Consider the following 25,621-nt stretch of genomic DNA (forward strand, 5'->3'; position numbering starts at 1 on the left):
GAGAATTTTGCATACAAATTTTAATATTTTATGGTATATTCAGTCATAATAATATATCGAAAATATCGATATTTATAATAATATATCGAAGTTATTAGAAAGTATAGAGAATTGAATAACTTAATGATAAAACATAATTCAGTGCAGATAATTAAAAATTCCTTTCAAACGTAATTTAAACTCAGAAGTCCGAATTTTATCCCAAACCAAGCGCGTATAAATGCTTTTCTCACCTGTGGCTGGTCCATAATCCAGGAGAATCCCTCAAACACCACGACATCCATCTTGCCCACTCCTGGCCATCACTGGCAACTGGAGAAATGTATGAAAAATTCAATTTAATTGCGCAATTACACATGTTACACATTTCCATTTTCCGGAGTTGTTCTTCTGGCGGAGCTGTTTCCGTTTCCGTTGTTGCACCCTTGCAATTACTTTTGAGGCAGAGAGCACTCGTTTTATGGTTTTTTTTTGGGCGGTGAAAGGAGGAGAGGGGGAGACACAACGACACCCACAAGGCACCCGGCAGAGGCCATCGATCAGGTGGCGGCTTTGCCGGAATAGCCATCCCAGCCATCCCAGACTGGCCATCCAAGGAGTCTGAGTTTTGAGCTATTGGCAAGGTAAGGGGAACAATAAAACACGGAGCGTGTAAATAGAATTTTTGGCCCGATGGCCGCCCGGGGAGTGCTTTGGCATAATCTGCATGAGCCGGTGGCATAGCACCCGATGTCTGAGCCCACATCCGACACATAGCAATTTGTGCGAGTGTTCGAAGTGTTATCAATTGATTAGCTTTAATTTATATGAGCAACGAGCTAATCATTTGTTCTGCATTTCATTCGATGGACCAATCGAAAATCTGATCAACAAGCAACACATTTCACCACAACTACCATACTGCATGAAGCATTGTTGAAGAAACTGAACTCAGTACACTTCATTATTGGGTACAATTTTCTTATAATATACATATACGCATTCTTTGCAGTTGGCGAGAAGGAGGATGAGGAGAACACTGGACTGCTGGAGCCCAAGGAGGAGCTGCTCAGTGGCGACGAGGACAACGAGGATAATGAGGGCGAGGACGAGGAAGAGGAGGTGGCCGATGAGGTGGCGCCCGAGGGAGGGGGTGGCGAGCGGCCCCAGCTCGAGCCCAATGAATCACAGCAACAAAGCTGGCCAACAGCTGATGAGCCAGCGGCCCCAGCTGCAGTGGCAAAAGAAGAAGAAGCAGAAGAAGGATCAGAAGAACTACAACACCCACGGGATGAGGTTGTTGCATCTGATGCTGCTGCCAATGCCAACGGACACTGCAAGTCCTCTGGTAAGTTTGACTTCAATTTGCATATTTTATTGCCTCTAGCCGAAAGATATATCCATGTATATCTGGCGTACGTACATATGTATGTATGTGTACACAAGGATATAGCTCACACACGTATGTAAACTAACCAGCATCCTCTGGCATTGCCTCAAGTCCATCGCCGTCGTCTTGGGCTTTCCCCTGAGTCGTTCACATGTCCGGCTAATAACTCTCGACAGTCTCATAAATAGCAAATGTAAGGTTTTTGCTCTTGCACGTTGTTGTGGTCGGAGTTGTACCATCTCAGGTCCACATCCGCATCTTCTGGCTCCCCCTGGTCACTGGGCACTGGCCAGTGGACACGTGAGTCCTTGCCCCACAGGTTTTGGTCTATTTCGGTGTCTTTACAATGACGGTTTAAAAGTGTGGAATGCTCCTGGAAATTGGATAAGGTTAATCACATTGAAGGGCTCAAACAGGGTGCTGTGTGGTATTTTGGAATAATTACTATGGAAAAAATACCCTTTACTGAATAAGACCTATAGTATATGGGACGCATAATTAAAAATAATTTAAAAAAAATTATAAATCAATTAGAGATTCAAGAACACACAATTCGGAAATTTATAAAAAAGGTTTTTTAACATTCTCGCTAAAAAGTAGACAGCATTTTACCTTACATATTTTGGATCAACAGTGCACACACACCCTGTATCTGTGGGCTATCCCCATTGGAGTCGCTGCCTGGTCACATCAACTTTGATGTCTCCATGAGGCCCCATACATACATCCGTATCGCAATATGTAGCTGTGAGCGTATGCCCCATGTATTCGGTATTCCTGTGCGTCATTGGATTATGGCACTTGGGTGTAAAGCCATCGATTCCAATGACCAAAGCGCTGGCTGGCCGTTATGGCCGCTGCTGTCTGACAATAATAAAACAAGCTCCATGTTTTAAATGGAACGTAAACACACATGCCAGTGTATGGGTAGTACCCACACACCCATAAGCAGTAACACACACACACACACACCGAGACGTGTCGGTTCATTATTTGTTGCTCTTTTCTGTGTGTTTCTGGCCAGGCCGGGCGGTGAATTCCCGCGAGTCAAGACGACGGCATGGAGAACATCATCATCAACTAGAACCTAGTCGGGCGCCCAGTGCCCAGCGTCCCCTATACAGTCGTACATCGCTAAATCTCACTATAATTTTAAAACAACTTTTAACTATTTGAAATAATGAAAAAAATATTGAAATTTTTGAAATACAGTTGCATCAATATAGTAGGTTTCACATAAACTTACAAAGCTGTCCAAAAGTATGCAACACTCCTTTTTTGCTTAAGTTCGGAGATGTATGGTCTCACTAATTTAAAAATGTAGTAGATTCTAGTTAGGAACCAATTTTGAAGTTAGCAACAGAGACTCCACTTTGATCGCGTTCGAGTTACTAAAGTGGGACTGTATTTGGCATGCGGATGCGATTCGGAAGGTCTGGGTGCCCTGGATTGTAGTTGCCGGCTACCTGGGAGCACCAGCCCCTCTCAGTATGTGTGTGTGTGTGTTCCCGGTTTTGGTGTGTGTAAGGCTTTAACCTCACTGCGAACTCTTCGGGACTAACGGCACTACGGAGGACCAAACTTTATCACCAGAGCGCGCCTCCTGCACTCGCCATCCCTTTCGCTCGCACGCGCATATTATATGACAAGTACACGCTGCTGCACTGCGTCCGTTTACTGCTGCTGTTGCTGCTGCTTTTGGAGCTCGTGGAGCGCCGCTCGTCCTGCGAGGCCCTCTGGTGGGTTGTATAATGTTCTAAGGGGAAATCGAGAGGCTGTGATAAGTTTGGGGATCCGAAAATTGTCTTTCTGCTCCGTGCTGTTCCCGCCGCACTTGTGCGCCCGTTGTTGCTGCTCCTGCGACGCTGGTTGCCAACGAGAAACCCGGCGAGAATGAATTGGCCCTTTTGTGCGCATCACCAGCACCACGGTGGCCCAACTTGAGGGTACTCCAAACCGTGGGGCAAGCGTGTGCGAAAGTAGGTTAATGATTGAACAAATATATCGCACAATTGGGGAAAGTACATACAAGCAGCGTCAACTCCTTGTTAAGGATTTCCATTCCAATAGTAATAGTTTATAATTAATGGTATTTGCTACCATTTTTAGTGACAAAAGTTATTATAAGTGGTGAACTTCTTACACCAATCACACTGCCTAGAAATTATGTTTTATAAAATTTATCAATCACCTAAACATCTACTTTCTGGCATACACCCAAACCACTGTGCGCCCGCCAAAATGTCTCACGCACATCCTTGCACTCACACCCACACTCAGCCATTTAAACACGTGTGTGTTGTCTATAAAGTTCCCTTCCTCGTGCACTCGCCCGATTCTAATATGAATTCTGCTGCTTATAGATTATATTTGTGTAAAGTTTTATGTTGCAATATTTTCGGCTGACGTCGGATGAAAGGGGAGTTAGGTGGGAGGAGCTTCATGAGAAGATGCCTCGACGACGACATTTCCGTGGGGAGCAACCTTGGTGCGAATAAAAATTATACATTGCCATATAAGCGGGCGAGACGAAGTACAGTAGACAACAAAGAGTGGGGACGCCTGCTCCCCGAAGGATCCAAGGTGTCGCCGTCCCTCTTCCACTCGTGTGTGTATGTATGTGTGTGTTTCTAACTTTTGCCAGCGTGTTTATTGGTATGTTCATTGGGGAACATCTTGAGACCTAAGCAGAAAGCGGGAGACAGCTTCTTGTTGCATAGCGAAGTTGCTCATTTTGCCATTATTATTCCCCTGCGTATTGAAAAATGAAACAAAAGTGAATTATCGTCTTTGTCGCTCTGACTCTTTCACCCGCCTTCTGCTTCACTTTCCAAATTCCTACACACACACGGAAATGTCGCCAGGTGTGAAGAGATATATTATTATTAATATTATTATTAATATTATTATTAGTATAATAAATGTGCATGTTACTTTTTTCGAAGTTTTCTCCAAAGATATCGAAATGTATGTGCTTGTTTTTATCATCAATCAATTCATAACCTGTGCTCAGTACACACACTTGCGAAGACTTGTAAAAGATTTTTAAATATCAGACGAAAGAGTGCGTTAAATTCGTTACAATCCTTAATTTTCCCGACATAGCTTTGATTGTAAAGCTCAGGGAGTACTGTACCTTTAATCGATTGCGGTGGGCGATCGATAAATATACAAATTGCAGCCATGGAAATGGTGATGACGATGACCATGACCAATTCGGGCCAATTCCCCGTGCATACATAATTCATTTATCACTTCATAATTGCATCAGAGACATATCCGAGTCCCACTTTCCCGTAGGCACTTCACCCTGCCCCACCACGCCCCTGACCACAGACCCCCACGCTCCTCCCCTCAACTCCACTCACCTCCCCGCCGTCCCGGCACTTCGGTTCGATCACATGCACGTCGACGGTTGCCTTTATTATTTCGCCTTTTTTGCAATAATTTTCAAACAGAAACACACAAAAAGCATTTGCGCAACAATTCCCCAAGGATCCCCGGCGACGACGATGGCAAACGAAGCCAAGGCAAAGGAGCACTGGGTTTCACCAAGGAAAAGGGGGTGGTGGCGGCAGCTCGGGATTGGGGTCTGTGGAGTGGAGGGAGCAAACGAATCGAATTAAGAGCCACCACACGGTAGGTGGTCCCACTTCGCAGTGGAGCTGAGCTGAGCGGAGCGGAGCGCCCGCTTCAGTCTTTTTCCCACGGGATTGGCGCAGTCCGAGTTGGACTCCCATCTACCATTCTCCGCACTCCTTTCCCCTTTGTACCATTCTTTTGTCCCACCACGGCGATATTGTTGTTGTTGTTGACAGTGGTGGCGGGAGTTGGCCGGGGGGGGTACACTCAAATAAAAGCGATTCGGCTCCCAGAGTACCACAAATCACGAGTTGGGAATTATAAACAGAAAATTGTAATTTGTAACCTTTGGAGGGGTTTTCATACATTGGAAAATGGAAAGTTGTTGGCTTAAAATAATTAATCAAACATTGGAATTAATGTATTTTTTTGGGAATTTACTTTTAAGGAGTTTAGGAACTGTTAGATAAATAAGGTACCCAAATATAATATTCTGAACATTTCTTTAAAAGTTGTAACTACCCCATTAAGACCATAGGCCACATCAGTTGGTCATATCGTAATACGATTTAAGCAACCCCCTCCCTGGGGAAATCCCCAACTACGCCCCTGATAGGATAGTACTCTTCTGGACTTTGTCCGCTTATTTCGTTGTTGTTGTTCTCGTAGGCGGCGGCGCTTTGGGAAATCTGAGCGAGTGCAGCTTGCAGCGGCTCCCAAAGTGCCAGCAGCATGCATGGTGTGGTTGTGTGTGTAAGGAGGCGGAACCGTGTGGGTGGGCGTGGCCGAACAACTTCACAATAATCAGCAGCTGCACCACAAAGCCCCGAAAGTCGTAAAAATGGCCGCAAGATGGCGCTAGTCGGATATGCAAATTTCGTTCGATTTATGGTCGCCAACCACACACACACTCACACAAAGGCACACGTGTGGAGATATCCTGGCACACACACACATACTCGCACGAATAGCTGGTTCATTAACATGATTCGCGAAAGATGCGAGAGAGTCATAAAATTAGCCAGGCAACACCAGTCGATGGCTGACGATGGCGATGATGATGATGATGATGAATGCATTGCAGAACCTTCTCGCCACTTCTCCCTGGGATCCCTAGCTGCCACGCCCCCTGCATCACCGCCCCACCATTGGTGTAGTGTCGAAAAATTTGCAAAACTCAAAGCAACAATTCGACGAAAGCCAATTTTGCGTCAGGCGAAGTCGAAAAAGCAGAGCAGCGACCGGAGATGCATGTGGGCAGCAAAAGGCTGGGGGCGTGGCATATGACTCCCAACAGAGCGAATGTTGAATAATCATCAGGCATCATCAGAGAGACGGAGATACAGAGGGAAAAGGGAATGGGAGTCAAAGTCGTCGTCATTTCTGCATATACACTTTGAGAAAATGGGTGGAAGATTCATAATAAAGAAAGTAAGATGAGTAAAAATTTCGAAGTCTCATCGTATATATTGGCTTACTACCAGACGTCATTGTTTCGTTAAGAATCTTATATTCAACAAGCCAGCTTTATTTCTCGACTTACCACAATTTTCTCGCAGTGCATGGCGCATCGGTTGCCGAGGAGAAATCAACCAGGCGCGAGATGCGTTTTTGGCATGTTAAAAACTTGTCCCGTGCTGTTGCTGGGTCCAGGGTCCGTCCGCCAGATGGAGCCAGTCAGCCAGCACGTGCAACTCACACAACATTACATACTCGTTCCAAAAATACACATACACACACACACATGGAATCGCAGAGAGAAATTCGTAAAATTTTGTTTCCGCTGATGAAGTATTCCCCAGCTGCAGGACAAGGATTATTGGACGTGTGGCGGTCCAGCCCAGCTTCACTGGCAGCTTAGAGTCCTGCCAACCTCCGCTTTCGTCCTTTTCCGCTATCCTCTCACACATTCTGTGTGCTTTATGTGCTGGCATGCAAAGTGGCATAAAAGCAGATCCACAGCCACAGAACCACATCATCGAAACGTCGCCGAAACGACGAGCCATCAAGGAAATTCTCAAGCGCTTAGAATGTTGCAGAACCCATCGCCACAGCATCAACCCTCTCACTCACCCACTATCTCACTCTTTCTTTTTTTTTGGGGGGGGGGGAGCAGCGCTACAGTGCTCGCGAAATTTCATTTTGTCATTAGAAACTAGTAAAAGCCAAAAACGCGAAAGTAGCTAGTGCTGTGAAAGCCTGATGGCCGATGGCTTGATGAGTTCATGTCGAAGGGTTTCACATCAGTTTGGGTTTTATGAGGCCTGAGAAAGATTGGAATTTGTAGGTGGAGTGAAAAGTTAGAAATATTGGGCCACTGTCCATCGACTTTCCAAAAGTTATAAGCAACTTTGCGGTGAAAGGTTATAATTTATCATATCTATCATGAATAGTTTCAGTCACACTTCTCAAGACTTTGGTTTCTATGTCGTAATAACACAATTTTATTTATTTTCCAATTAATGGCTTGACATTTCATCTATCCTTTTCATATTCACCAATACACTATTCCCACTGTCCTCCAGGTAACGCAACCCCATTAGCATATCCCTCAGGATCTGCAGCTTGGCTTACTTGCCAAGACCCAAGTCAGACACTCACTCACGTGAGACATTGGGCGCCCCACACTACCCCACCAGGAGGCACGTCAAACGTTGCGTATGAGTAATGCCAACTTGTGTGGCACTGTAGACAAACTTTTCCCCCTGCTCCCCAATTACACTTCCTGCTGCCCAAGATTCGCAGCACGTGCTGCCAACAGCTGTTCCTTCGAAATGAGAGACCAAAACAAGGAGTTCTCTTCCAGAGAGAAGACTCTCTTTTGGCAACTCTTACGGGGAACATGCGCAGTTTGGATTGGTACTCTTCCTTGCTCTTAACTTCTAGTGATTGGGGGGAAGAAGCAGTACATCGGGGCTTACTTGCCGGAGGGGGTATGGAATTATGGCACCCTGGGGCTTAGCATAATCAAAATTCCTTGCACTTGGGGATCCGGAAAGGGCATCCTGCTGCTCCTGCCCGTTTTGCCACCAAGCTATTTCCATCCAAGACGTCGAGGTCAAGTCCCAACTGCATTTGCCCCTTCGCAATCCAGGCTAAAATAAGCTTTTCCTTTTCACTGCAGGCCACGAAGAAGATGCGGTGGATGCGGAGGAGCCGGAGGATCTAGAGCTGGACGACGAGCTACTCAGTCTCAGCGGAGATGAGGACTACGACGATGAGGAGTTGCAGAGCCTGGACAGCTTTTACTCAGGTAAGCGCTTGGTGTCACAAACCCATGTGTGTGTGTTGCCACATTTCTAGTCCCGACAATACACAGCATGCGTGCTGGAGCCATAACCATTGAAATTGGCGTTGGGGGTGTTATCCTGGCTGCCGGGATGACACTCCAGGGTGCTCTACACCTGTGCCGCGGGTGTCGTTTCCATATGCTGCGGTCCTGTGGCTGCCGGGCAGCCTAACTACGTTTTAAAAACCCCAAACAGCAATCAACACCAAGCTGAACTCGGGCCAGCATTCGGAGTCAAGTTGGGACCAGAGTATCCTCCTACTCCCTCCCAGTTCCCCCTTGTGCCATCGCTTTCCCATATCCTGGCTGCCATTTACGAGCTGTCGAAGAGACTGAGAGACAGACAGAGATGCCAGAAATGGAGACCCGGCAGCATCATAAGCTACGGCCACGACATGACCTCACCGCCATACCCCCCGCAACCATTCAACCATCCAGCCATCCAACCATCCTGTGAACCATCTACCATTCCCTCACACTTGGCCACATTTCTCTCCAGTGCCATTCCGAATGCTTTTTCTGTGTTATTTGTTTCGTTTTGTGGCGACTGCTATTTTTTCACAACTTCCTTCTTGTGCTTTTTGCTCTTCCTGCCACGAACAACGTCCTTGCCGGCGGCAGCATTCTGAACGGGCTGCCCATTGCCGCCCCCTTTCATTCATTCATTCATGCACACAACTCAGTCTTCACTTGACTTCACTACTTGCCTCCTGCTCCGGAGCTAAATTTGCCCGGCTGCTAACTTGTCTGTCTTATCCTTCCTCTACACTTTAAGAAAATAACATAAAATAGCAATATATAAGGATAATTAAAACTAAGATTAAGTAAAACTGATCGAAGGTTATAAGTATTACTATTATAAGTTTCTTTACCATACAACTTGAAAAGTTTTCCAACAACCAAATCTGTTGCAAAGTCACTCTTATGTTCTCCCAGTGCAAGCAAAGCTAGCACTCAACACTTGGCCAGCGCATCCTTCCTGATATCCTTGACTCCTCTTGCCCTCCCCCTTTAAGGACTCGAGGCACTTGTGGTTGGCTTTCCACCTCAACCCATTTGGCAGCTCCAAGGAAATCTCACTGGCTATTTGAGCACAATTTTGAAACGTTTTACGTTGTGTGTGCGAAGTGATTGCGGCTGCAAGTGAGAGCAAGGATCCAAAGGATTCGGTGGGGCAACCTAAATGTATGCAATGAAATGCAATTAGTTGCAGTGGAAAACCCGTCTCTTGGCCCACCGAACTGGGAATCCTGGCACTTGCAGAAAAGAATACCTTAAGTTGGCAAAGTTTTTCGGTTCCAGTCACTTCATTTGTTTGTCTTGGCCTGGCCCGAGACTTCCGCTCGGAAGGACGAAAGGACACGCTGGGCTTAGGCTGTCCCTTTTGATTTATTAATTGCACGTGTAGTTCAAGATGAGACAGCGAAGACAATTTGCCATGCTCGTATGCAAATAGTTTTAGAGCTTCCTTTTGATGCGACGCAATTAATTACACATTTGTCTTACAAGACAAACACAGAGTTATCCCCTTCCTCGCGTCTCGAGGCCATAAATAATTGCTTTGGTCAAAGGTTTTTGGAGCTTGGGATGTCAGTTTCTTTCGTGGGTCGAGTGGAGTCGAGACGGCTGAGTCTTGGGGATTGCTTAAAGTGGCGAATTCTCACAGCACTTGAACCGTTGCTTTCCCAAGAAGTCGTCTCATCATCAGCGCAAATTGCTTTACGCACCGCACACGGAGATAGAAATCTGTGTTTGGGGAAAACTGGTTAACCCGGCGAGATGACATCGCCACGGTTAATGAACCTCTTCGCCAGCTTAGTGTGTGGCACTCAAAAGGGCCAGAAAACGACTACGGATCAATGCGATCACGTAGAGAATTCTCCGGCTCTTTAGGGCATACCGCCCTCACGAAGATCCAGCCACCGTCGCGTAACTGGGTCACCGGGCTATCCTAAGTATAAATCTAATGCGTTTTAATTACAGCTCCGGACCTGCAAAATGTCCACAAATAAAGTTCCTTACACCGCCGACAAGTCATTAGAAAGTTTTCGCTGCTTTACGCGGCTCTCCGGGGGAGGAGCCTCCCAAAAAAAAGGAGGCGGTAACATTCACACACTCTTCAAAAGATTTTTGGCTTCATTGTATTTATCATATATCTTTTATTTAGGTACTAAATTACTTAGATGTGTGCGCTGTTTAGTTGATTAGCTATATTTGTTGGCATGCTTATAAAAAAAGGGCAGCATAGATGAGAAATACGAGATAATGTTCCATAATGATTCGATTTAACAATACTATTTGAGTATATCTTATGAGTACATTCCAAACTAAGCTCATGCCCTTTAATGTACCTAGTTTTTAAAGCCATTCCACGGAATGCAGGCACCCACTCACCTTAGGGTATAGGGATCTCGAAAACTTTAACCCAACTTGCCCGCCTGTCCGGACAAAGTAATCGCAATCTCAGGTGTAAAACCGCCCTGACACCGCAGCTAAACAAGCGGAAACAAGGCGAAAAAAGTTGGTCCTGCATCCTGGCGCTCGGCGAAGCTCGGACTGCAGTGTCAGTTGCAGGACGTTGCCGCATTCTACGCTTTTTTTTACCACCATAGGCGCATTGGCCAGGACTCTTGGCAATTTTTTTTTGTACCAACTTTCGCCGGCTCCATCCTCATTGTTTTCGATCCCACGGGCCATGGCCAACTGGGTTTCTGGCTCCGAAGTTATGACACGCCCAAGTTGCTGCTGCTATTGCCACCTTGGATGATTTATGCGCCTTTGGTGGTTCGTCCGCCTTTCGCCAAGTTTTTTGGACCCATTCCCGCGCGGTGTCGGCCGCACTGGAAAAGCAAACTTTCCGCGAAAGACGTTTTCATTTCCTTTTACGATGCAAAAATAAAAGCAGCCAAGCGTTCGTGTATCGCATTTTTACCACCCACATAGCTCCTTGCTTCTTTTTTTTTGGTGGCTCCCATGTGCATAGTTCTGGGTTGCTCCTCGTCCTTATGCGACTCCAAGGCGCAATTCCGCGTACGAAAATCCCAGGGGAACCCTTTCAGCTCCGGCTTTCCGCCCTTCTCCCATCACACACACACTGAAATACTCTGAATATATTTGGCTCGTCTCGTTTTTCGGGGATAAATTTGGGGTAATTTAAATGAAATACGCGTTGAAATGTTTCACATGCGGAATGGCTGCTGCTTTGGTTATTTGATCTTAAAGGATTTAATATAGACATATTGTTATGGGCAAGCAGACTCAGCAGGTAACATGCATATAAATCTTGGTGGTGTTCAGAGCCACCCCATTTGTTTGTCTGGGGATTTTGGTGTCCGGAGAATTGGGTTGAAAATTTGGATAATAACGTACGAGTTAAGTATCCAATTAGTAGTTGAGTGAAGGAGTTATTTGCAGCTCAGTTGATAACTGCCATCAGCTTTTAACAGTTTAACTTATTAGCTAACAAAGGTTTCTATTAAAGTTGTTATCATCTCTTGATAACTATATTTTATGTAGGACCCCCAAATATTTCATCCTACCCTACCTTCCTTGTCCCTTAGATTAATTTCGTTAATAATTCATTGACAATGACCTCCAGCTGGACCCCATCAGCTGTCCTCACCCTCAGCATCCTTCATCATCGTTCCGCCACAATTTCCCCCCACTTATTAGTTAAATGCCAAAAGTGAGGCAGCAACTACCTTTGCAATAAAATTATTTTATGATTATTATCTCCATCAGCGGGGCCAAACACAAGCCAGTAGCAGAAAAAAAAAGTGTCGTAAACCCAATTCCGAGTGAACCCCGTTATCATGCCACTTGAATCGCCGTGAAGTTCTAGTTTCCGTTTTCCGAGTGGAGTTGAAGAACTCCAGCGTTGTAGATATCAGCGACCGGAATCGGAGCAAGTACAAAAGACCTCGGATGTGGCAATCGGACATGTTAATCTGGTTTCTGGACTTCACTTCACTTACTTCCACTTCCACCGTTCCCCCCGTCCGACGGCACTGCAATGCATTTCAATTTTCTGGACGCCGTCTCAGACCCTCCAAGTTTATGGCGGCTGGCACGCGTGCGATTTTGATGGCTTGTTGGTCAAAGACCGTTGAGGAGTGGCAGCTGTGGGGCATTGTTCTGGCTCCCAGTTAAAGCCACAAAACTGGGTAGCACGTGCCACCGCACCGCACATTTCCCCACTATCCCCACATTTCTGCGGTTCAATGGGTTTTCATTCCTTGGAGAAAGAGAGAGAGTGAGAGCTAGTGCGTCCACAAAACAGGTGCGAAAGTCAATTACGGTCGGTTGGGCAGAGCGTCATCGAAATCGATTTGAGAAACCCTTTTCAAAAAAACGGATTTAGCCACCGCAGGACGCCCTCGACACGTCGCCAGACCCATCATTACCCCTTGACAGTCGATCAAGATCCCTGGCCCAGACTGATCCCCGATCACTTCTACCTGCTGACTGCACCGTCTGATTGATTTGTGTCAGCGCCTCGATCCCAATTGAGACAAATCCTCGGCGCTCCTTGTCCACCATTGAGGAGGAACTTCATTTTTCATTGAGTAACTTGGAGATCGAGATACGTGTGTGATGCAATTCGAAGGGATCATCATTATGGACCATTGAGCGGGCATGACTTGACAATATGCCAAAGAGGGGTCATCATCGAAATCAGATTACGAGGATAATTGTTTGTTTGGTAAATATGTCTAAGAGTTGTCTCTAATGCGGGGAGGGTAACGCAGTTGGGTTCCAGGTGAAAGAAGAGCTGAGATGAGTAGAGTGGCCACCACGAAGGATGCGACTCTTCGCAGAAGTTGCGAAAGTAGGTGAAGAGCCAATAACATTAATATGTTTGCACAATTTCTAATCATTTTGTTGGTCTTTCATTTAAAATTTCAATCATACCATCTACCATAAGTCCACAAATAATGTCAGCGTTCATTAAAAATTATCTTCTGACATGAGTAAACCTTTTTTTGGACCCAATCTTGACCACCAAATGATTGCGGCTCTAATTAAATGTGTCCTCAAGCGACTGATTAATTGCGCCGTTAGCGCCGGAATAAGATCACGGAAAGATGGAAATCTGTGGAGACACATAGAACTCGGACATAGGACCAATGATGGTTTTTGGTTTTTTTGGATGTGGGGTCTGGGCCGCTGTCAGGACATCAAAGTGACAATTTGAGTGACTTTTTCCGAGAATGGCTAATTTAAAATGCGCTGAAACAAAAGGACACTTTGGCTGGCGGCAGGACAATGGATGACATGCTGACAGGCCTCTCCATTTCCACCTACCCAACTCCCAAGCAGGGCATATATTTTTATAATTTATCTATTATGCATGAGGGCGCTGGCGAAACCCTTTGGCTGCCGGCAAACACACACACACACACATATCAAGGACGACACGAGTGACACATGAGGTCCTGCTGCTGACCAACTGCAAATCTGAAAATCTCGGTGAAAAGTTCGGGCCGACTTTGCATTAGCCGCGCATTTAAAATGCACAGGAAAAGGATCGGGCAGCCAGGCTGGGCGACACAATTTACCTGTGCCGACACCCTTTCACCCACCACCGCCCAACTACCGCACCACCACCCAAAAATCCCAACCATCCTACCCACTTGTCGTGGCCTGTCACAAAACTGTCACTCAAACGTAATTAACACCGGAGATGGAGGACTAAAGTGGCTCAATGTCGAGCGGCGTGGGGATGGGTAACTTTTAACATTTTTCAGTTGAAAGTTGATTTTTCAACGGCCAAATGGGAAATTGTGGAAAATGTGCCTGGACATAAATAACATCTAAGGGCAATTAGAATTTAAAATGGAAAATCCGGATTTCCTCTTACAATTACGAAAATTGTTGTCGCACGGAAAACTTTTGCTTGTGTTCTTCTGTCATTAAATATGTAGAAAGCGAAAAATTAAATTTAATTGCAATTTGATCTTAGGATTGCCGTTGATAAATTCGTTTTGTGGGTTTTTTCCGACTTTTGACTTGCGACAAAGTTTCGTTTGAGGGAGGTCAAAGGTTAAAGCATTCTGGTGCCCGTTATTAGGTTAATTGGAAGTATTTGTAATTGAACACCGCTATAATGGGACAATGATGTTCGAAAAGGGTTTTAGGACAACAAAGTGATTAGCTTTGAGGAATTGACAGTTGAGCTCTATTAAGCAAATGGCGTACGGTAAATAATACAAAATAAATTACTTTGATTAATGTATTACCATAATTATTGAACTGTTTAGGCTTCGCCAAAATATAACTACATAAAGAAGTGAGTTTCCAAGAACTTAAGTTTATTTTATGAATTCATTTCAGATTTAGTGATTAAATATAAGACAAATTATTTAATATTATTCGTAACAACGAAAATTCATCTTTTCATCATTATGTAAATATTTTACAGCAAAACCAACTTAAAAGAATTAAAAATTTATATTGAAAAGTCCCAGAAATGCAATCATTAACAACCTGAATGTACCACGAACAATTGCCCAACCTCAAACCAAAGACTCAAACGACGAACCTGGCGACGTCAATTAGCAAATCGAGAGTTAACTGTTAAAAGCCGAGAGACCCGAATCGACAGCTCCATCGATAGCCATCTCTTTCTACATGTGCCGCTCATGTACTGGCTCTTGTTGTTTTTGTTTTTTTTTTTTTTTGTTGTTTCGTTGTGCAAAAGATGTAACAGCAACGCATGCGCCGGCAGAGAGCGCTGCGATTGGCCAACTCAGCCAGCCACCAATAGGAGTTAAGGTATAAGGAAAATTGTAAAAAAAAAACTTAGTAAAAAAGGAAAAACAAAAGTTAGAGTGGGGCTAAAATAGTGAAAAGTGATTTCTTAATTGCTTTAATAGTTTTACGGCAACTGACAAAGGATTTGGGGTAAAAGAATGGAGCGGACAGGTGCAAAGTGCGGAGCTTAAGATAGATACACATTAAAAAAGCATTATAATATCTAGTCTAATTTTTACGACAAAATATTAATGAAAGCCAAAATTCCATTTTCATTGAAGAGGTTTATATTTTGGCTACCAAGATTTATCTGCAGAGCTAGTCAATCGAATGTTTACCATTTTAAAAATACTGAAACTATGTTGTTGGATTTCTATTTTGCGGGGAATTTTTATACTTCTTAAATACTTTTAAACATAGATAGGAATCTAGATGGTCGCAAGGCATACGTATTTTTCCCTAAGTGAACTTCTGCTGTTGACAGTTAGCACGAATTCAGCTTTTATTTGCTGCACTTTGCTGACGTTTTTCCAGCTCGCTGTCACTGCCGCCGCCGTATGCATAATTAATTTGGCTTTCAGTGAGTGCATTGTGTGTAGTCCTCGTCCTGGCCACCGGATGCGGTGTCCTGCTATATTCTCCGGCATCACAATTGCTTTTCGCAACAATTCGCTTGCCACATTGACGGGTTCGCGCTAATGGCTTTAACGTGTTTTTGCCGCTTGGCTTTCGTTTTTATCATCTCGTTTCTGGCGTCAATTTAACTTTGTACTTTTTCTATTGCCTGTGTAGTGTTTATTTGCGGTCATGTTCATATGGTGTTGATATGAGCAACGAGACCCAATTGACATTTACACACTTCAGGGTTTGCCTGGACTTTTATGGAAATGTATACAAATTACCACATTTGTGCAAGTCAAAAAGTTTGGAAAAGGTTGGTTGAATTAAAGATTAAAATTAAACTCGTAGACTAAAGAGGTATACTGAATACGCTTAAATGTATCTAACATTCATAAGAATCACTATTCAAGTTGATCTGATCATTTCCACCTGCCTGTACGTATGAACTTCGTGATCTTAAGGACTAAAAATTATAGGAAGTTGAGATCAAGTATGCAGATTCTAGTGCCCAGCCTTCGCTGGTAAGAACATTGCCACACCCTACGTAACCACAAGCATAATTGATCGGTGACGTACGTGTACGTGTTTCCCCCGCACTGTTGGTCATTATTACTAATTATTATTATTTATTCTAATAAACTTCCAAACATCAACTCTATTTATTTACTTTGGGAAAAGTTATACTTTAATCACTACTGTATTACTGTATTGAATATCAAAAGTTTTTGGACAACTTTTTTATTCCCATAGCAAGTAATTAACCCAAAAAAGCTAATTCCTTCATCAAAGTCAAATCTCGCCAAAAAAAAAATAAAAACAAAAACCACAAAAAAGGGGAAAACGAACCAAAAGTAGTGAAATACCACATCATCACCTGACGTTTTGGGTAAATTAAATTTTTATGTGCACATAAATAAAGTATAAAAGGCATTTGCCATCCCGCTTCCGTCCGCAACCCCCCTCCTTTGACCCATCAGGGGACCCTCTGGCCGCGTCGACCCATTGGATCCCATGCTCCGCCCTTCGCCAGCCTCTGGTTATTTGTATATGTGTTACTATATAGCGTCTATGTGTTCGATGGGGGCACCAACACCAACACAAACGAATTCGCCCTCTCTCTTTTGCGCACTCCATGTGGCGCCATCTCGCTCTCGCCCACGAACGCAACATCTTCGGCTTTTACTTCGGGATATCAGTGTGTGGTGCTTATATACACACGAAGCTTTCTCACTCTCGCCCGTGTGCGTGCGCGCGTGTGTGTGTATTAGTGGGGGTGGGGTGGGGGCGCCATTTAAATTACGTTCGCTGTGTGTTGCTTCTCATTTGTTGGCCGAGAATCCCAAAAGGCACGCACACAGAGGCGAAAAAACCAGTTCGCCTAGTTGTCGCCCTCTCCTTCCGTCTCCTTCCACACACACTCTCTCTCCCTCTCTCTGTCTTTCTCCGTTGGGCTCTTTGGCACTCGGCCTTTGGCTCTGCGGCTCTGATTTTAGTCACATTTTGGTGCTCGCGGCAATTGGACGTCCTTCGTCTCGCGCCTCGCGCTTTGAAAGAAAAAAAAAACGCTAGAATAGAGATATAATGATCCTTTGGTGCAGCAAGGGCCTAAACTAAAAGTGTTTGGTGTTTATCGAGAAAGTGCAGCTAAAGTGCCTACCTAATCGAATTTAGTTCAAATCATATTAAATAAATTAACTAGAAGTTAAATAAGACACTACTATGCCATGATATGATGGCCCTAAAGATGTTATATCGTGGTCCCAGTTCGCGTTTGGAGAATCTAATTGAAAAGATCCAGGCCACAAAGGAGATCACCAATAACGGTAAATAGCAAGGGTATTCAAAAAGAATTTAGGCAAATTCAATAAAAATTATTTAGTTATTGATGGATTAATAAGCTACTAACAGTTGGAGTGCTTTAAATTCAAACAGTGTAAAAAGCAATGTTTATAGCTTGTACTCAATGTGCATTTGCCGACGGAAAATCAATCAATTTATATGATGTCAGTAATTTTTATTTTCCTATTTTGAAACGGATTTTTCGTGACCAATTTGGCAAAGTTAAGTCCCAATATGAAAACCCCTACTTTAAAACGAACTTTTAAACGAATTGTATAATTTTCGTATTAGTCTTCATATCAACTCTTACCATAAATCCTAGAACATCTTCATCAATCTCCTCCAATCCGTTCAACCGCTTTGACACTTGACTTACTTACCCCCTTAACTTAACCATAGCCAACATTTCAATAAAATCCGAATGGGTTCAAATCTCTTACAACTTTCTTTAACCCCAAAGATCAAGACGAATGAGCGAGTCAAGTGGCTGATGCATCAGCTTGATGTTTCCCAATTAGAGTGCAACTTAGACCAGATAGATCACAGTTCAACCGATCGGGAGGGGTAAAAAAACAACCACGATTCATCGACCCAGAGCATTATCCAAAGAGATACAGACTCGAAGATCATGCGCAATTGGGCTTAATTAAAAGTTGTCGAAAACGGAAAGTGAACATCGGCACTTGGCGCGTGGTGATAGAAGCCCGAATCCGGGGGGAATCAAGTGACCCTCATGGATGCTGGGGCCTGTAATTAAAACCGCAGCAAGAACAAAGCGCAATTAGTTTGCATGAGACTCGCTTACAGCTCATACCCATGTCCACTGGAATGGGGTGTCGTCTGGTCAACACCAAATGTGGCCCGGCTAATTGAATTAATTCCGTGTCCAGCATTTGATAGTCAACGTTGATTTCCTGTCCTGGTCCCCAAAGCGCCGCTAAACAGGATGCAGCCACAGCCGCCCACTCGATAAGACGGAATCTACTCTCATAAAAAAAACAGCTTCCCATGATAGAAAGACCATTATTGGGAACATTGCGTTCCCAGTTGACTTTCTTAAATAACCAAACAATTAATGGAGTGGAACTCTATAATAAATTGAAACATAATTTCCTAATTCTTTTTACTCCTACTATATGTAATAATTGTTCTATTCTTGACTCTTTGATACACTACCGATGTAAGACGTTTTACTTATAGATGACACTGATCCTATTCTCCTGGTACTAATCCGTGTCTTCATTTGCTCCTTCCAGATATGTACAGCACCCACACATCGTCCAGTTATTCGCCCAGCATTTCTGACGGCACCATGACGCCCAATTCACACCACTTGACCGGAGCTCCAATTGCCGCCGGTCAGGATGATCATCCGACTGAGGGCAAGATCAATGGTGGTGCTGATGGCGATGATTTGCCCAAGCCAAAACGTTTGCCACACTTCCATCACCATCACCATCATCATTACCATCATCAACAGGCGCTGAAAATAGCCAACAAGCTGCGCAAAATCAATAAGGAAGCCAAAATGGGAGTTACCGCAGGTGCGGGATCCACTGGGGCAGCATCCAAGTTTGATAAGTTGACAGGAGAGGGGATTAAAAGTCGCGGCGACGGCTCCTACCAGTGCCAGTTCTGCGAAAAGACATTTCCACGTCTCGGCTACTTGAAGCATCACGTACAGGTGAGTTACCAAATTGAGTGGGTTCAAAGTTCAGAGGAACTCCAGTCTAGGAAGGGTGGGTGGGTTGCTCTCCACCGCAAGTGGGTGGCTGTAAAAGTTCATAATTACCATCCTGACATCTTTTTAAGGCGATTATTCTATTTTCGAGCAGGGTGTTTTCTCTTGACTGACATTTGCCCCCTTTGGTGACAGACTTCTAAATACTTAGGACACCTTTAGGCACTCGGGGCGTCAGGACTTTGATTGACAATCTGCGGTGGTTCCATTGATTTTCATTTCCATCGAGTGAATGGAAACCAAACTGGGGTTTCAATTTGTTAATTGAAAGCGAAAGTGGTATAGATCTTAAATGTAAAGGTTTGTTTAATTGGAAATTTCATATCTAGCATGTACGCAAGGCTCTTTTCTTCTTTTGAAAATATTTGTAAAATAAAGGTACGTTCTCTGAAACCCCAAATTCTAAGTGAAACAAATTAGGATCAAGTGAATTATTTAAAAATTGCAGACCTGTATCATTTATCTAACACTCCTTCGGCAATCTCTAAAACAACATCTAAGACAACCCGAAGCTTTGAGCCTTTGTGGCCACCGCACTTCACCCACATGCCCCCTGATCCCCTCGAGCGTATATTCTAATTCGGCTTAAATGCTTTTTGAACTGCGAACACCGCCCATGACATCAGCAACTTGTTAACCCAATTGCAACTGCTGTTGAGGACTACCGAGCAGCGATCTTTATCGTCCACCGGGATCTAACATGTTGCGATCCGGCTTTGATCCTAGCGCCTGGATGGGCTGGTACGGTTCGGAATTCGGTCTTTGAGCTTATGGGATGTTGATGGCGATGGTGATTGGAGCGACAGTTTAAAAAACCATAACCAACACGAGAAGTGGTACGCTCTCTGTGGATCTGGATGCGACTAACCCGGCTAACTCATCATATATTGTGCAATTTTAAGGCTTTCCAAACTGGGGGGCTGCATACAAATGGGCTAATTTTTTTTTTGCCGCTCTCAAAGTTCAAAGCCGGCTGCCGCTAAAAGAACCCAAAAAGCAAACCGGTTGCGGGTGTAGTTTAAGACCCAACCCCAGCCACAGCACCTGCCCCTTTTCCAGCCCAACCTGCGAAAGAAAAAAAAAACAGTAAGCGGCGTCGCGCATTTAGATGAATTTTGTCCACAAGCCACGAGTCGCAAGTGAAACACCTACTCGTCTGGGCCTGAGTCCGAGTCGAGTCAGTCGGTATGCAGATTCAGATTCAGATTGACGCATCTATAAATTCAAGCCAGGAGTCGTCCAAGTCGTCGTCGTAGTCGTCATCGTTGTCATCGCAACTTTTAACTGGGGTAGACGGACAGTTGACGCTGCCTTGTTGTCTGGGGCTCTTCTAAGAATTTCAAATAGCCCAGTGGGGGCCTACGGCTAATTGCTCAGATTATCTTCATGCTAATGGGGTTTTCCGAATTTGTGCATATTCATTACAGAGCCACGCTGAACACCTGCCTTTCAAATGCGAATACTGCTCCAAGCTCTTCAAGCACAAGCGATCCCGAGATCGCCATAAGAAACTGCATACCAACGAGCGGAACTACAAGTGTCCGCACTGCGAGGCAGCTTTTTCCAGAAGGTAAGTGGGGGAGTCTTGTGTAATATGTGACCCATTAACTAAGTCAATAAATTTCATCTGTTTCATCTTTCTCTAGTGACCACTTGAAGATCCACATGAAGACCCATGACATACAGAAGCCCTTCCAGTGCAGCATGTGCAACAGGGGCTATAATACAGCTGCTGCTCTGACCTCGCACATGCAAAAGCACAAGAAGAACGCAGCCATCCTGGCAGCCGGTGGCAATCCGAATGCCCTCAACTATAGTCCTCGGTCCACGGGTTCGGCCTCGGCATCGGTGTCCAGCAATGGTAGTTTGCAGAAGAGGAGATATGCCTTGGCTTTGGCATCAGATAGTAGCCCCAGTAGACTGGATTTCCCCAAGAGATCGAGGAGTAATCATGTGGGAGGCACTACTACCACAGCCACACCCACTCCCTTGCTTAGATGCAGCTACTGTCCCAAGGTCACGGAGTTTAGTAGCCTGGAACAACTCAATGCCCATCTGCAGAGTGTCCACGAACAGCCACAACCACAGGCGGTGAAGACTCCAGTGCAGGAGGGCGAAGGCTTCCAGCTGAGCTGTGAGTACTGCACCATGAAGTTTGGCAATATCGCCGGACTTTTTCAGCACATGAGAAGCACTCACATGGACCGATTGAGCAGTCCGAACTCCTACTACGAGCACTTCAATCGCCTGGCCACCGCTGGCACTTTCAGTCCCCGACTGGCTTTGGACTTGCCCAAAATCAAACCGGATTTGGGAAGTCCGGAGCGGGAATCGCGACCTGCTGAGGACGATCTGCCCACAGATTTGAGCAGCAACAAGCGGCGACCAATGACACCCAACCCCCAAGCCCAGACTCCACTAGCTCCGCCCTCTGCACCACCGGGCGTCTTTTTCTGCAATCAGTGCAACGCTGGACTGCCGGATTTCGAGAGCTTTAGGAACCATCTGAAGAGTCACATAGCCGAGGGCATGCAGCTGGTTTGTCCGCATTGCGGAATGAGTTTGCCGGAGCAATCGGAGTTTGAACGCCATGTGGTGGGTCACTTCCTTATCACGGGCTCGGAGTTCAACTGCAGCTCGAGCTGCGGAAAGAGTTTTGCCAAATCGGAGGATCTGCAGCAACATTTACTGTCCGAGCACGTCCTAACCCTGCTGAAGTGTTCTTTGTGCTCGGAGCTTTGCGAAAGTCGAATGGCCATGCAGCTTCATCTGGCATGTGCGCACAGTCAGGAAACCAAGCTTCTCCGCTGCAGCGCCTGTCTGGAGCTCTTCCGCTCCGATGCTGAGTTCCATGTGCATGTGAAGACGCGCCATCAGTTGGGCGGCCATCCCACTTTGGGCGCCACTTCTAGTGCTCCCACTAATCCGCTACAGTGCATGTTCTGCCGAGCAGTTTGCTCTTCCGAGCTGGAAATGCACTTCCATTTGGCCGCACATGCACGCCAGTTTAGATGTCCTTCCTGCCCGGAGACCTTCCATGTGGAGTTTCTGCTGGATCGTCATATGCAGAGTCAGCATGGTGGCGTCAAGGACAAGGAAGCCAACTCGCCCAACATGGGCAGTCTCTATGTGAATGCCTTGCTACCTCCTTTGGCGGCAGCAGCGGCAGCAGCAGCGGCCACAAACAACAACAGCAGCATCATCGACTACAATGTGGCATTTAAGGGTTTATTTGGAGGAGCTTCTGGTGGAGCCGGTTCCGGAGGAGGTGGAGCTCAATCTGGCGGAGCACCGCCATCGGGTAACAAATTCTACAGCCCTCTTCAGGTAGACACCAATGCACTGAAGGCGCAAACATCTCCGCATCCGGCTTTAATGTACGGCCTGAGCCAGCGATATCTGATGGAGATGTATGCCGCCAAGTCCACATCGCCCTCGGGAAATGAGGGTGTTGGAAACTCGCAGCCACCGGCTCCTCAAGCCACGGCACCACCACCACCAAATGCCAGCACTGCCACTTTCAGTTGCGGAATGTGCGAACGACAGGACTTGCGCAGCGAGGCGGAACTACACTCCCATCGCAAATTGGCCCACAATCTGAAGACGGGCGTCAGCCTGAGATGTGCCTACTGTGCGGGCAACTTTAAGTCACGGGCAGAACTGGAGCAGCACATGAAGAGCTGTCACAATTCGACGGGTAAGCACAAGTGCTTGATATGCGACGAGGTGTTTCCCTCACCGGCCATCCTGGCCGAACACAAGCTCCAACACTCGAAGGTGGGTCAGTCCGGAAAGTGTTCCCACTGCGGGCAACCCCTCGAGGATGTGGCCGCCTTTAGGGCTCATCTATCCGAACATGGAAGCGATGGTGCCTCCTTGCCACTAGCCTGCATTTGCTGCCGCCAGACGTTGCATTCGGAATTCGAGCTGAGTCTGCATGCCAAATTCCACACAAAGTCCTCCTCGAGTGGAGGAAGTCTGCAGGAGCCAGTGTGCGCTCTGTGCTTGGAACCCCTACCAGATGCCACCGAGGGTCCAGCCAAACTCTGTGACAAGTGCTGCCGTAAGCATAACCTAAATGGAAAGCGTGGCAAGCACTCTGAGTCTACGACATCTCTGCCAGCTCCGCCGTCGGCGTTTGTGGAAAACCGCTGCAACCTGTGCAAGATGATCCTGCCACATGCCCAGAAGCTTCAGGAACATCTCGTGGAGCACACCTTTGCCGGCACCGAACAGCGTGGCTTCAATTGCTACATCTGCTCGGCAGTTTTCACCGCACCTGGAGGACTACTCAACCACATGGGCGAACACGGAGCCCATTCCCGACCCTACGATTGTAATCTCTGCCCGGAGAAATTCTTCTTCCGAGCTGAGTTGGAGCACCACCAAAGGGGTCATGAGCTGAGACCACAGGCACGACCTCCAGCAGCAAAAGTGGAGCTACCATCCATCCGGAACAGTTCACCCGGCCAGAGTCCGGTGAGAAGTCCCACCATTGTCAAACAGGAGCTATACGAAACGGATACCGTCGAGTCCGGCGGAGCGGAAGATGAACCGGAGAATCAGCCAGATGAAGAGGAGTACATTGAAGTAGAACAAATGCCGCATGAGACACGTCCAAGTGAGATTGGGTCGCAATTGGAAAGGTCCACCAGCAGCGCCTAAAATACTAAAAAATTGAGATGTAAACAAGCAATTCATCACAGTCTTATGGATACAAAGACTTTCTTAGTGGGCTGCCTAGTAAATGTATTGTTATTCCAAACATTCTTTTTAAACAATGTCCCAGAGTTTTCAGAATTTTATCATATTTATTTTTATACAAATTTTGGGAATCTACAAAAGACAAGTTTCGGCCCCTTAAACTAATAGGTCTTGCCACTTATAACGTTGTAACGTAAAGCAATTAAAACAGTTTAGTATTAATCATATACATACGTATAAATACATACACGATAAACTCAACTTTGCATACTCCATAAGTTAAGTAACCGACAAAGCATTATCAATATTACACATACGCCTAGTGTACTCGTAGAAACTCTTGACAAAAAGTAAGCATTTGTGTGTGATAGTTTTTCAAAGATTCGACTCCGCTGTTTATTCTCAATTATGATTTACCTACTTTAGATATGTATGTTATAGGGTATTGCCTTTGATTCAGTATTTATATTGTATTACACGATTCAACAATAACTAACCATGTAACTATAAATGATTATACAATTACATACGTCTTACATAAGCACCAAAACATTTTTAATGTGTAGCATATAAAAAGTGAAAAACAAAAAAGGAAGACAACTGAAAAATATTTAGTAAATAAAACAAACACAAGTTGAAACCAAAACGCAAGATATTTTATGTCTTTACTTAGAAGTTTTGAACTGAAGGAGTTGGGAGGGGGGAGTTGTTGGCAGCGCAGGGAATCTGATAAGAAGTGTGTCTTTTATTCTCCGTTTTTATGGAAGCTGACACAACATGCGCGGCCAGAGGCGAGGCCTCCACCTCGAGGGCTCCTCCAAGTCCAAATTTTATGGCGAATATTTCGTTTCTGGTTTATTTCGGCAAGCGCGACACGTAACGGCCATAAAAAAGGTGCGCAACAGGGTAACCCGTAACCCGTAACCCGTAGCCCCTTTGAGTTGTGCCACACAAAAAACGACAAATTGGCATCTCGGTTGGGTGATCTCTATCTGCAAGACCGGTGGCAATTACCCGGTGCCGCCAACATATGACGCTTCTGTTTCCCGGAACGCTCCAAACCGGTTGGCGATCGTTGGTCTAATCTTGCAGCACCTCCTGCTTCTGGGAAGCAATTGCAAATAAATCGCATTTAATAAATAGCAGCGGACAAAGAGGCACCGACCTATGCCAGTCCGATCTCTGCACCTGTGTTGTCCCTGCACTGCCTCCCTGTCGGCAATCATCAGAAATCAATAAAAATGTTTATCATCAGGCTAAAACAATTGGCCCAAGCCAGCTCTTCAAGTGGCTAAAAAAGCACCGGCAGTTGTTAATTAGCGCCATGCCGCAAATGCCAAAACGTCCGAAGGAAAACAGCAACTACACAACACGATCGGCAGAAACTTGGCAATCGGAATTGCCGGCCACAATCGAAAGCCACGAGAGGAGACTTCATTGATCGTTTTGGCCGCACATGCACTCCACTACGAGCCACGTTTACCCATATCCATTCCGGCCAGACCGCCAGGCGCGTCATCCGCTGGACCCAATACCAATCCCCCGACGTACCCCACATCTTGCTTTTTTCCGCGAACTCTTCTCTTTTTGTACCGCTTAGCGTCACCAATATGTCCCAAGTGATGATGATGGCAATGATGATGACCATGCCGATGGCACTGCAAATCAAAACCTCCAACGTATAGAGGTAACAACGCTGATCGCATCGATTCGCATCGCTTTA

General features: G+C 45.5%; 1 protein-coding gene across 2 annotated transcripts in view; it reads left to right on the forward strand.

The window, feature by feature from the left end:
* LOC117137547 (zinc finger protein 423 homolog) overlaps positions 1–24,460 on the forward strand; it is a 29,602-nt gene extending 5,142 nt beyond the window's left edge. Inside the window, exons 2-6 of one of the 2 annotated variants that reach the window (XM_033299043.1) lie at positions 992–1,327; positions 8,076–8,204; positions 18,710–19,137; positions 20,622–20,764; positions 20,841–24,460. In XM_033299043.1, the coding sequence (XP_033154934.1) occupies positions 992–1,327; positions 8,076–8,204; positions 18,710–19,137; positions 20,622–20,764; positions 20,841–23,859 (4,055 nt within the window). In that variant the 3' untranslated portion in view covers positions 23,860–24,460. Of the gene's footprint in view, positions 1–991; positions 1,328–8,075; positions 8,205–17,152; positions 17,438–18,709; positions 19,138–20,621; positions 20,765–20,840 lie in introns of those variants that run through there. The other variant, XM_033299044.1, reaches the window with a different exon arrangement.
* Positions 24,461–25,621: the final 1,161 nt, after the last annotated feature.

Source organism: Drosophila mauritiana, chromosome 2R (assembly GCF_004382145.1).
Source record: "Drosophila mauritiana strain mau12 chromosome 2R, ASM438214v1, whole genome shotgun sequence".
Classification (NCBI taxonomy): Eukaryota; Metazoa; Arthropoda; class Insecta; order Diptera; family Drosophilidae; genus Drosophila; species Drosophila mauritiana.